This window comes from Gadus chalcogrammus, chromosome 9, assembly GCF_026213295.1.
Source record: "Gadus chalcogrammus isolate NIFS_2021 chromosome 9, NIFS_Gcha_1.0, whole genome shotgun sequence".
Classification (NCBI taxonomy): domain Eukaryota; kingdom Metazoa; phylum Chordata; class Actinopteri; order Gadiformes; family Gadidae; genus Gadus; species Gadus chalcogrammus.
The window spans coordinates 4175983-4188756 of NC_079420.1; the positions used below are offsets into that span (position 1 = coordinate 4175983).

General features: G+C 42.5%; 2 protein-coding genes across 3 annotated transcripts; one reads left to right on the forward strand and one right to left on the reverse strand.

The window, feature by feature from the left end:
• The first annotated feature begins 292 nt into the window (after nt 1-292).
• slc25a44a (solute carrier family 25 member 44a) lies at nt 293-5148 on the forward strand. Of its 2 annotated transcripts, XM_056598693.1 has the most exons (5): nt 293-432; nt 517-670; nt 1237-1951; nt 2366-2493; nt 2889-5148. In XM_056598693.1, exons 3-5 carry the CDS (start codon nt 1312-1314, stop codon nt 3078-3080), a joined length of 960 nt encoding a protein of 319 aa, XP_056454668.1. In that variant the 5' UTR covers nt 293-432; nt 517-670; nt 1237-1311; the 3' UTR covers nt 3081-5148. The 2 variants fall into 2 exon arrangements, with proteins under 2 accessions (XP_056454668.1, XP_056454667.1); XM_056598692.1 differs by having other exon boundaries at nt 296-670.
• Nucleotides 3318-11786, reverse strand: skic8 (SKI8 subunit of superkiller complex). The gene is made up of 11 exons (XM_056598694.1): nt 10695-11786; nt 10186-10234; nt 10070-10097; nt 9717-9822; nt 9009-9181; nt 8301-8449; nt 7202-7295; nt 6934-7027; nt 6483-6575; nt 6286-6364; nt 3318-5440 (listed from the first exon to the last, which is right to left on the reverse strand). The coding sequence occupies exons 2-11, from the start codon at nt 10195-10197 to the stop codon at nt 5351-5353; spliced, it is 918 nt and encodes a 305-aa protein (XP_056454669.1). The 5' UTR covers nt 10198-10234; nt 10695-11786; the 3' UTR covers nt 3318-5350.
• Nucleotides 11787-12774: the final 988 nt, after the last annotated feature.

A 12774-nucleotide genomic window follows, 5' to 3' on the forward strand; every position in this document is an offset into this window, starting at 1 on the left:
GATATTATTTATGATTATTCATATTATTGTTGTTCCAGTATTAGTAGTAGTAGTAGTAGTAGTTATATTAGTAGTGGTAGCAGTAGTAGCAGTTACAGCATATATATATATATATATATATATATGTATTTCTACTGTTTCATTTTAAACTATTTTTAAGTACTTCTTATTTATAAAAGGAATGTTCTGATCGGAGGGTCAAGGGCCCATCCCGGACTATATTACCAGAGTTTGGTGTACTTGGTTGTTTACATAGTTTTTTCTTTTTCTGACCTGAGAAACCGTGTCTGTGGCTTTAAATCATGCCAGAGGACGTCACGTGACTACGGAGGCTATATGTTCCATTTCCTCTTTACTATTTAGACAGTTATCTAACGTGACGTTATACGAACACATTTAAAAAAACAACCAACAATTAACACATTTTAGTGTGTAATTTGAAGTAATATTTCGGCTGGACAATTGAGTGAATCCTCACGACCTTTCACCTTTGACATTGTCTGTGTCTTTTCTCAGCACAAACAAGCGCAGGCGTGACTTTCTGGACGTAAACCACCTTGCGGACTAGGCCGTGGCTTTACTCAAGCCCTGCACGTTTAATGCAAACCTCCACACTACGTTGGACACTGTCTGAAGACGACGTTAAAGTCTCCGAATGGCCTCTGAATAAGTAAGTGCATGTGCTCGACATAAATCGCTGTGTGTGAAATCGCTTTTAGCAAGACGCAGCAGAAAGTGCGACGTTGACCATGTGGAGGACTAGTTACCACTGTTAGTGTTAGTGTTGTTTTCGTGGAATCGATACCGCACATCAGTAAGCAGCTAGTAAACACACACACATTTGTAGTGAATGTATCTTCAATGTTGATGAAAAAGCGGAAAGATCAGTATATTTCAGAAGCAGTCTATCCTATATAACCAAGCTAGGAAACTGTTATTGTCCCGTATTGTTTAGTCATCCGAAGCCTTTGTGATGCTGACACATGATCACAGGAATTTGCCTTTACAAGGTACTTTATACCAAATTACCATTATGTATCAGCTATAAATAGGCTATAATGACGAGACAACGTGCTCTGCCTTCTTAGCTACCGTAGGTCTATATGGAACTGACAGTATTCCCATTTTATATTGTGTAACGTTACTGTCTGATGGTATCCATATCCTTTATGTAGAGCTTGACGACGAGTGTGGTGGTTTCTTGATGATTGAGTGTGGTCTTGTCGCCCATCACAGTGCACGGCGGTGGGAAGGTTGTCCTCTCCAGTACAGTAGCTCGAGGCGGGGCAGAGCTCTGCGTGGGCCGGCGGCATGCAGCAGAAAGGTACCATCCAGATCATCGAATGGGAGGACCTGGACAAGAGGAAGTTCTACTCCCTGGGGGTGTTCATGACCATGACCACCCGGCTCACGGTGTACCCCGCCAGCCTCATCCGCACCCTTCTGCAGGTGCAGAGGGGCAAGGCGCTGTACACGGGCACGCTGGACGCCTTCTGTAAGATCCTGCGCGCCGAGGGCCTGCGCGGCCTGTACCGCGGCTTCATGGTCAGTACCTTCACGCTGGTGTCGGGGCAGGCCTACATCACCACCTACGAGCTGGTGCGCAAGCACGTGTCGCGTTACTCCCCCAGCAACACGGTCAAGTCCCTGGTGGCCGGGGGCGCGGCCTCGCTGGTGGCTCAGACCATCACGGTGCCCATCGACGTGGTGTCCCAGCAGCTGATGATGCAGGGCCAGGGCGAGCACCTGACCCGCTTCAAGGTCAAGGCGCCGGCCGCCGCCTCGTCCTCGTCGAAACTGGGGCGCTTCTCCTTCGGGCAGACCCGGGACATCGTGGTGCAGATATGCGCCGCCGACGGGTTCCGCGGGTTCTACCGGGGCTACGTGGCGTCGCTGCTCACCTACATCCCCAACAGTGCTCTCTGGTGGCCCTTCTATCACTTCTACAGCGGTAGGCGCCTTCTCTGGGTTTCTCTCATTTTGAACATCCTAGGAAAAACAAGGCTTGATTGTGTCATCTTCATGCTTTACGATGGTCGCAAATGTTATGCTTTCGTTCAATGAACCCAATACCGAAAGCAATATTTACATTACAAATAAACCATGAGGTTAAGATAAGCTGAAAGGTGGGGGTTGAGTTGGCAGTTGTATTTACGACGGGTCTTCTCGTCAACAGAATGGGGCAAAGGTCACAATCCTTTATTGTTTATTCTAGCCCGTGGTAATCTAATCTCTCATGAACCATAAACCGATGTAAATTAGCCTAAGAAACAGGCATTCTGCAGCGCATTCAATGTAACCCCCCACAGAATGTTCTTCACAGAATCCTCATGCTCTCATGTTCTTCCCTCGCCTGCGTCTCCAGAGCGCCTGTCGAACCTGGCGCCCAGCAACTGTCCTCAGCTGATGGTGCTGGCCGTCGCGGGACCAATGGCGGCCGCCACCGCCTCCACCATCACCAACCCGATGGACGTGGTTCGGGCCAGAGTGCAGGTGGGTCACAGATGCACAATGAAACACCATGACTATATACACCCGTTCATCTCCACATTTGAATCTGAATTCAAGTGTCCCGAACGACACTGTTCTGTTTGTATACTGCGTACGTATCCTTTATCGACTTTCACAGATACCGGTGCAAATTCCTCATGGAAATCACCCTTCTCTAGACTTTTTGTTTTTGTTTTATGACGATTGTAAATTACTATGACCAATTATTCCCACATGGTCACAGTGTATAATCTGACCTGAGAAGACGAACGGTGCGTTGTTGTGTCGACCATGTGGAGCTTCTCGTGCGCGCTTGCCAAGCGCATTGGTTGATCCACCGGCGCTCACAGTGCTAGAACATAGCGGGTGACCTACTCGTCCGTGTGTCTGTCTGCCAGGTGGAGGGACGCTCCTCCGTCATTGACACCTTCAAGCAGCTACTGGCGGAGGAGGGGGCTCGGGGGATGACCAAGGGGCTGTCGGCCCGCATCATCGCCGCCATGCCCACCTCGGTGCTCATCGTGGTGGGCTACGAGTCCCTGAAGAGACTCAGCCTGAGGGCCGACCTGGTGGAGAGCCGGCACTGGTGAACGGATCAGAACCGGTCCAGTGTCACACCAGAAGAACGTACTGTATACGGACTCCTGGTGGAATGAGCAGACACTGGTGGAATGAACAGAACCGGTTTCAGTTTCACTCCAGACCGCTTACTGTATACTGGACCCTGGCAGAGACGGCAGAAATTGGTGAACGAGGCCGAACCAGATTTTAGTACCGGACAGGGTCACTTGGTTCACCCAGGTGGTGAACAGAACCAAAATGGTTTGATTTCGAGCCAGAACACTTCTCCAGGTCCCAGGGTACATCCAAATGAAAGGGGAGAAATAAACTATAAAAAGCGCTCCAAAGACTGAAACAAAAACACCTGAAACTCCTCTGCCCACCATTTATACCGGTAGAGGTATCTTAGTGTTAACTTTTCAAAGCATTCTAGAATCAGAGTTCAATGACTATGTAGGGTAAATTAGATTCAACAGATTCTGCTAAATCTGTTTATTGGTTCTGCGTGTTTCACAGCTGCTTTATTATAGTTATAAAGTTATGGGCTAGGCTCAAACTGCCATTGTGGAAAAAGCCATTTTATTTCTCTTTAAAAAAAATATCAAAACGTATGTATAGCAATTTTGGGTGACTAATACGTTTAGGATTTGTTGGGAGAAAAGAAAGCTTTCATAGTGTAAACTATTTTTTAAAATATCCTTTTAACGACTCCAAAGTACCTCTGGCCTCAAAGCACCCTTGGGGGGAAAAAAGAGAAGCTTAAAATCCAGTAGTTGTGTGTTGTTTTCACATTTCTTGTCACATTTGATGTGTTGAAAGAACCTAGGGTGTTTGTTCAAAAAAGGTTGATGGTACGTACCACAAGTCTTTTCTATCAGAAAACCACATGTATTGTCAAGCTAGTATATGACATTGGCAAAGCAGAAACATATCCTTTTTCAAGGTAAATCTTTATCATGCATATATTTCTGTATGGTGCGTGCATTCCAGTGGACTTTAGAATCGTATATGCGCAGAGGTGGTTGGTTTAGATGTGAAGAGAATAATATGTTAGTTATTCTGGCACATCCAATCTCTGCAAGTTGCTCCTATGCCTTGGAAATAGCATATATACAAAATTCCAATATGAGCGACTGATTGTTCACAACTGATACCAATGTGTATTGTTCAATAGTTCACTTATTTTCCTTGTTAATGCAAAATTTGTGTGGAGTTGGTTTCGACCCAAAAGCACAATACCACGTTCAATGTGCTTTGTATGCCATTTACAAGAGCCTTTCAAGGAGTTGTAAATTGGTCTCACTGCCTTATTTTTCTATCATCTTGATTTACCTTTGAATTTGAAAATGAACACCTCCTTACCGAACTGTAGAGGTGATTATGTGATGTTCACAGGCACGCTTCATGTAATGTGTGCCAGAGCACTCTTAACTCAAGACTTTTATCTCTTACTTTCCATCCAAAACTACAAGGAAGCTATTTGGATATGGTCAATTTAACACTGCAATTTTCCACCAGCAGGTTATTTGAGGTTTTATGATTTTAGCCTAAGCCATTTTGTCACTGGAAATAAGTTTGTAACATAAGTATAATGTAAGTAATTTTGAAAGTTTGACCTGTCAAGACGGATATACGTTATAGAAGAAAATGAAAATGAGTGTCGCTATATGTAAACCTCAGATGATTATCGAGACATGCAGAAAAACCAAGCTTATTGTTTGTGTTGTATTTGGTATCAGCCATGTTGTACATGAGGACTCAATAAAGGACGGCTGGCCAAACTGTCAAAGGTGTGGTGACTGGACCTTTACTGAAGAGGAATGGACGCCACTTCAGGGATAGAATGATCCTTTAAATAGAATACACCTAATGGCAACTGGTAGTGTGGTTATTATGGCATCTCAAAGAATTCAGAATTGATCATGAAAATATAACGTGTATTTCTTGATTAATTCTGAATCTGAAATCAAGCATTTTCAGGAGAAAGATCTGATGTCAATGTAATATTATGAAGATAAAGATGTATACATGAAATGGAAAACAAATGTGTTAGACTACCAAAAATACATGGGAAACAACTTCTCATCTCGGCCACTAGATGGCTATCATTGCTTACAAACTAAATAACTGCCCAACAAGCAAAAATAGAAAAAAAAAGTTTTATTTGACCAAAGCAGGCCAGTGAAAAATAGCTTTACAACCTTCCTTAACAACCATCTACCCCCCCCCGCCATAATTCAGTTTGTTACGATTTACCAAATAAGCCATGCGTTTTGCTTTTCTATGGGTCCCTCTCCGTTCACATGGGGCAGTCGTAGATGTGGATGGCGCGGTCGTCTCCTGCTGAGATGATCTTAGAGCCTGTGTTGTTGTACTTGACGCTCCAAACCTGGGAACACGGGTGTTCAGATTTAAATAATTACCTAAAAACATTTATGGAACATCGTTGAAATATTTTTTCCGATATCCATTCAAGGAGAACCTTGCAATTGCTATCTTCACGGGAAAAGCTGCTGTTGCAGAATGCAGACCGCAACTTCTTCCCAAAGCGCGTATAAAACAGTAGCCTTATATAAATAAATAGCAGTTTGATGTTTCCCCTTTAAGTGCCCCTGCCAAGGCAACTTTAAACGTCATGGATATGAATGTAGTTAAAGGGATACTTCACCCATTTAGAACCGGCGTTCTATCATTATAAAATCGCTATTGTAATATAAATAAATAGATAAATAAATATCAGTCTAAACCAGTCTCCCCTTGGCCCATTTTTTCTAATCTAATTTTCTCCCGAAATTACGTCAAATGACGTGTTTGTCATTTCGGGAGAAACCTCTTGTACCGCTAGAAGGGCCGAGGACTACAACACACTTTTGGTGGCAAATTTTTCCACCAATAAGGAATGAAAGGGGGCGGGAGCTTGCGTACTGAGGGGGAATGAGAGGGACGGGAGACCGACAGGTGGGCGGGGCAGCGAGCGCAATGCACTGTGGTAGTTGGAGGTTTTCTTACTTTGAGCCAGAGAGACCATGAAAACACTCTTTCTGCCTTTTTTCAGGCTAGGATGAACCGATTTCAATTATTTTTTCACATTTATAATACATTGAATTATTTAATTCATAAAACCTTCATATTCCCACCGGTGAAGTATCTCTTTAAGGATAAGTATATGATAGATGTATATATTATTTCATTCCCAGTTAAACGTTTCATATGCCCAGGTGGAGACTCTCTCACCTGGTCTTGATGGTCGAAGAAAGTGTTGACACACACTCTCGAGTTTGTGTCCCAAACCTTCACACTCTTATCCGACGAGCTGAACACGAACCAGGAACAGATTTCACAACATGGATCAACGGCATATAAATATTTACATACGGTACAGATAAACTCACTAACAGGAAGCTAGTCTCCGTGAAAGAGTGTAGTCTCACCTGGAGACAAAGTGGGCGTGGTCAGGGGAGAAGGCCACGCTGAGGACCCAGGAGGCGTGGCCACTGAGAGTGCCTGCCAGGTTGGCGTGTTGTCTGCAAAACACGGATAAAAAAAAAACACCACAATCTTATCTACTATTGGAGCGGAGCCAGAAAACAAGTCCTTCAAACTCAATAGATCCGAAACTAAGTATTGATAGAGCCCCCTTTAAAACACACCGTTCAAAGTGCTTTTCTTGGCAGGATTCCCATTTCAAAGACATCTTAAAAGATAGCTCATTGAAAGACAATGATATAAAAGAGAAATTTTAAATATTTCTCATAGCAAAATAATAACCGATATCCCAGTGCACGGATACATTTTTAATAAAAAGCTGCGGCTTACAGATTTAAAAGTACATCGTTGCGAGGCAGCCCTCAACGCTATACATTGTGGGTCAGGGACACTCACACGTCGTAGATCTTGATGTATCCGTCATCGGAGGCGGTGACGAGCAGCTGGGAGTCCGGGGAGAAGGTGAGAGATCTGATGGGCATGGCATGACCTGAGGAGAGAGAGAGAGAGACGCGTCATCCAGGAGCCACCGTCACTGCGGGCTGTAGAGATCTTGATGACCATTGTTGTGTGTGAAGAGAATGTGCATTTGTTTTATTGCGAAGGTAGCGTAGTTCATAAATATCTAGTGAATAAAAAGAATGAATAGTAAATGGATGTATACCTTCCAGCGTATGGAGTAGTTTGCCAGTAGCGATGTCGAAGATGTTGATGATTCCATCTATGGCTCCACTGGCCAGGTATTTTCCATCTGGGCTCTGTAGAGCAAAAACAAACACAGAGAAGCATTGATTCACTGTAGCCTACTGCAGCATGGATGGCAAACAGGACAATGGCTAATAATAATAGAATATTAACCAAAGTTTTGATGAAGTTTACCTACTCCTAGAAAGGAATCTCAGGAGAATGCACAATCAAAATATATATACCATTATTTTACTATAAAAAGTAAAATAATAATAACTATCATTTGTACCAAAATATGTCTCAATCATTTCACTAAAATCCCAAGACTACTGGCTTTAAAAAAATTATTTATTTTGCATCTACATAATTACTAGATGTACAAAAAGCATAATTGAAAAGCAGCGGCAGTACTACAAAATCCAGATCAGCGTAACCTCATTTCTTTGTACGATTAGTCTTTTTAAGTAGCACCGACGTTTTCCCACCACGCAGTAGACCTTGGCGGTGCATCCACCGCTCATGGCACAGAGCCAGAGCCCCCCCCCGCACTGTTTTGCCTCAGGGCTGAAGACCCCTTTCTGTGAGGGAAAGTGCCCTCTTGAAGCCCATTACCTTCGGTTGTTCACGGTCCTCTCAACCTCGCAAACCACTTAATATGCTGTTTGGAGTGCGGCCAGAGTCCACCCCCTACAGCCAGGTTCACCGGGCTAAACAAGCAGAGGATGTTCTCCACGCTAACCACCGTCTCCCTTTCCAGCTGGGGTCCTCGGGGCGATGTACCCCCTTGCAGACTAATATCTTTGATTTGTTTTTTATGAATTTGCATTCTTAATTGTAATTGTTGACCGTTGGATATTTGCACTACAATTTATTACGGTTCTTTCCAAAGGTGCAAAAAAACATAAACGTTTTTTTGATTCATATATTTCCGACTTGATTTTGAGAATTTTCATTCTAAATTGTAATAGTTGAAAGTTGGATACTTGCCCTACAATTTATTAAGAATTTAACAATTTGAACAATTCATATTTTTCAAAAATAAATAAATAATAATAGGTGAGGAGGTTTGTCCTTACGTAAGCGATGCTGAGGATAAACTTTCCCCTGGTGTCCAGCGAGTACTCTTTTTTGCCGCTCTCCACGCCGAAGATGTTAACCTTGCCATGGTGGCTGCCCGTGGCAATGTGTTTAGAGTCCGGGGAGAAGGCCACAGACCAGGCGTCGACTAGGGAGATATGAGAACACACACACACACACACACACACACACACACACACACACACACACACACACACACACACACACACACACACACACACACACACACACACACACACACACACACACACACACACACACACACACAGTTGTAAGAGACAAACACAAAGTCTTGTAGGGATGGGAAATGGTCTACACCTAAGTCATAAGGCCTGGGATTACGCTATAAACATAAAATACGCTAAACTAGAAAATGTATATTATATCATAAAATTATAGATTTATATCTGGTGCCTAGTCTAGATATAAATATTGGTCTCTAATGGTCTCTAATGGTCCATTAGAGACCAATTGGTCTCTAATGGACCAATAGGTGTGAGTAATCAGGGGGTGCACAGATCCATTTTAACCCGAGTTAGTGGATCCAGAAATTTAATTAATTAAATCAATGTCGTGGTGCAGATGAGGGACACACAAGCTTCAAGGACTGATAGCCAGACACGACAATGGACACACCGTCCACGAGTAGCCTTCCCAGAATCCCGGGGCCCTTCTGAGAGTCTTACCGGGGCCTGCGTCCATGGACTTGATCTGCTTGCCAGAGTCCAGATCCCAGAGGCGGATGTGGGCGTCGAGGGAGCTTGAGGCGGCGATGGCCCCGTCGTGGCTGATGTCCACCGAGACCACGCCCAGCTGGTGGCCCTCCAGGTTCCACTGGAGCTCCAGCTTCTCGTCCGACCTGGTGGAAGGCAGAGGGGCCGGTCACAGGGGGAATGTTAGGGGAAGAACCAGCCAGGAAAGCCATCAAGGTTTGGTTTGAATGAATGTAATAAAACCAATTACAATTTAGTTTACGTTGTTATTCATATCATTACTATTGTATTAGTATTAGTATTAGTATTATTAGTATTATTAGTATTATTATTAGTAGTAGTAGTAGTCATTGTCGTCGTCATCGTAGTAGTAACAGTAGGAGTAGTAGTAGTAGTAGTAATATCATTATCATTATGTTATTATTATTTTTTTAACAGTTCCGGGAGATTGGAAGCTTACTAAATAAATTTAAAAGTAGCAAGTAGTTTTGAAAACTCCCAATGCACAGCATGGACACAAAATTTCACACACACTGACATGTGAGAATGAACTCAAAAGATGTCACATGGTTTCACTTGCAACCAGTTGAATTCAAGTGCACCGTGCTGCCAGTGCGCATGTTGGCACGGCAACAGCAGCAGCAGCAGCAGCCCTGGGGCTCAGAGAGGGGAGGAGCTTACCACTTCCACACCTTCACCATGTCGTCCAGAGAGCCGGTCACGATGGTATCTGTGCTGTCTGCCTCGCTACGGCCCCATGCCGCCGTCCAGATTGCATCGTCATGCGCTGGAGACACAAACACACACGATGAGGCCAAACTGACACAGCTCATAAGGTTAACCACCGAAGGCAAGGGGAGATATTTATATAGCAACCCTCAAACCCAAAGGCTATTCAGAGAGCTTCTTATAAGCAGGAACCACAACTCAATAAGTAATTAATTGAAAAGTTATACTCAAATGAATTGCTGCATGTGTAGATGCTTACTAATTGAGATTTGAGTGGGAATTAGCAGGTGCTAGTGGCTACTTACCATGTTCTTGCTTGAACAGGATGCTGTACTGTAATGAAAGAGTGGTTGTTATTTACAACGTCTTGATGATGGAGTACTAGCCTAACTTGGAACAGACACAACAACCACATGTTTACCTGGGTGCTCATTGTGTTCTCTGGGAGTCGCAGAATCAGTGAATTCAACCTACAGAAGACCAGAAACAATCGTTAGCTGTTATGCTGCACAAGGCGTAATCACATGTTCTCTTTCTGTACTATTAATGCACGAAGAAATATTTCATGATTCAGCGGAGTAAATAACGACTCAGTCATGACAGCATTCACTGTTCCATTCAAACAGGTTTGAATGACTGGTTGTTTTCTGCCAGATCGAAGTTAGCAGCCAGCAGCCAGCATTTAGTCCGTTGTTGTGAAAATGCTCAAAGCTGAACACAGAACTAGAGAGCTCTAATATATATGATCGGTTGTAGTTTTGACAATTACATTGGATATCTGTTACAAATAATTCACATTATCAGTCCAACCATAAGGTGGTCCTCGTATTGACCTGGTAGTATCTTACCACTTCCTAGGCCGGAATGTGGGTTAAAGTCTAAAAAAACACGTTTTTGCATGTAAACTGTATACAAAACATTCTTACATACCTTTGTAAAAAATCGTTTAAACGGTATAGTTAAATTCAGCAGATAGTTTACACCAAGAATTACACAGGAGGCGCCATGATGACAACAAATGAGCACTTCCGCTATTTCTTCTTCGGCCACTCTTCGTTGATTTGGTATGGCTACATCCAACTGGGTGCTGCATTGCTGCCCCCTGGTATATGAAGAGGCGGGTGGAGGCATAGCTTATGCGTTCTATCTGATGCTATATCAATTCGATATGGCCGGGTTTTGCCGAAGCTTCATGCATTTTATTTTAAAATTGACCTCCCTCATCTATCCCTCTGAGAGTCAAAGTAAAACCAATTAAATTGAATAACTAAAATACAGTATTAATCTCTTTCCCATTTAAGACCTTAAATTAAAGTAGGAAAAAACAAACACAAAACAAATAGTCATTAAAGAGTGTGTGTGTGTAGCAGTGTTTGTGTGTAGCATTGTGTGTTCAAGGTTTGTGGTATTGTGAGGCTGTTTTGGTTTGTGTGTGGCATTGTGGTATTGTGTTTTTAGTGTGTAGTGTTGTGTTTGATATGTGTGGTATGTTTTGTGTGTGTGGCACTGTGTCTTGTGTGGCATTGTGTGTTTGTGTGCAGTGGGTTGTGTGTTTGATGTGGAGAAGTACATGCCAAATAAAATACTGTTTCTACTTTGTCGAGCTCCTTCATAACCGAAGTGCAGCGTTGACATTTTCTACCACAATGATCGTTGTTAATCATAGAAATGGAAAATGTGCATTAGGCAGAGCAGACCCAAAAGTAGAGCCGTAATTGAGGAAAGTAATTGTGTTTGTTATAACGGTAGATACAGGCACTTATCCAGACCCCGTCCGCCTCTCACTTTGTTGTCCTCGTCTGACCAGGAGTGAAGGTTAACCAAAGACGTTGCATTACGTCTTGTAACCACTGTTGAAAGCTTCAAGGGGAAGACGACTAACAGAGAGGGGAAAATATCCCAGCGTAATAGTTGAAGTGTTCATTGGTTTCCCATTCAGAAAATAGGACACACGCCATGTGTCACAGCATAACAGTATAGTCAAATAAACATTGAAAACAAGAATAAAACAACCAAAAAATAAACATCAAATATGTATATACACAATTAGAATAGATGTAAAAAATACATTTAAACATTGCCAGTTTGCGAAGGAATTATTGTAATTTTTCATCATTGAAACTTTACATTATTATTTTTAATAATTATGTGTAATTTATGCCCAATATTTACAAGCTATACATTCTACCGTTATATGTATTTAAATTGTATTTTGTTCATCTTAAAACTCAATCAAACAAAGATAACACAGCCTTTACCTTTTAGTGTGATGCTCTCGGGGGCCTTATCTGGCCGTACCTCGTGGGATCTTCTCTAGGTCAGGGTGTGTTCCTCTATGGTGGCCTGGGGATGCCAGGGTGATGAGGCTGCCCTGGAGGCTGCGTGACAAGGTACTCCGAGGCTGGGCCTCTGCAGCTGGACCAACGGGTCTCTGATCTTCTCTTGGTGCTTTGTACGTTTTACAGTAGCGGTCAAACATGGTGTCCCAGGAGAATGTCAATCTTTAAGACAATTCAATAATAAAGTTTGGGGATTTTATTTTTGTGAAAAATTTGTTAAAAAAATGGAATAAAGTTGTTCTATCTTGACTGAGATTTTAGTTAAACAGCCCTCTTGCTATTTATATATATATATCTTTTAAAGAGATTATTATAAAAAAAATATTTATTAAGATTCATTTAGATTATTTCAAGGGCCGAAAACGCATTTTAGTTGTCAATCACAAAAATCCAACTGAATAATTTGTACCGCATTTTAAAATATGTGGAAAGATATGCACAAAGATGTACAAACAGAACTATAAAAGCAGCGATATATTTTAAAATAGAGCAGCAATATCAGCTCCATCAACAATATTTCCCCACAAGGGTACGAAATTAAAAGAATGATAGCGCATATCCTGCATTTCAATATTTCCTGACCACAGATTACTAATCTGAATCCAAGCATAGATTTGAACAGTCCGAAAAGGAAACAAACGTTTACATTTCTTATTAATTGGATTGGAAAA

Excerpts from the sequence above, each read along its gene's own strand:
- skic8 (XM_056598694.1), bottom strand. Across the intron at positions 9,823-10,069 it reads CCTGTTCAAGCAAGAACATG|CGCATGACGATGCAATCTGG; the intron begins GTAAGTAGCCAC and ends TTGTGTCTCCAG. Across the intron at positions 6,576-6,933 it reads TACATCAAGATCTACGACGT|ACAACACGCCAACCTGGCAG; the intron begins GTGAGTGTCCCT and ends CGTGTTTTGCAG.
- slc25a44a (XM_056598693.1), top strand. The coding sequence starts at position 1,312 with ATGCAGCAGAAAGGTACCATCCAGATCATCGAATGGGAGGACCTGGAC. Across the intron at positions 1,952-2,365 it reads CTTCTATCACTTCTACAGCG|AGCGCCTGTCGAACCTGGCG; the intron begins GTAGGCGCCTTC and ends CTGCGTCTCCAG. Across the intron at positions 2,494-2,888 it reads TGGTTCGGGCCAGAGTGCAG|GTGGAGGGACGCTCCTCCGT; the intron begins GTGGGTCACAGA and ends TCTGTCTGCCAG.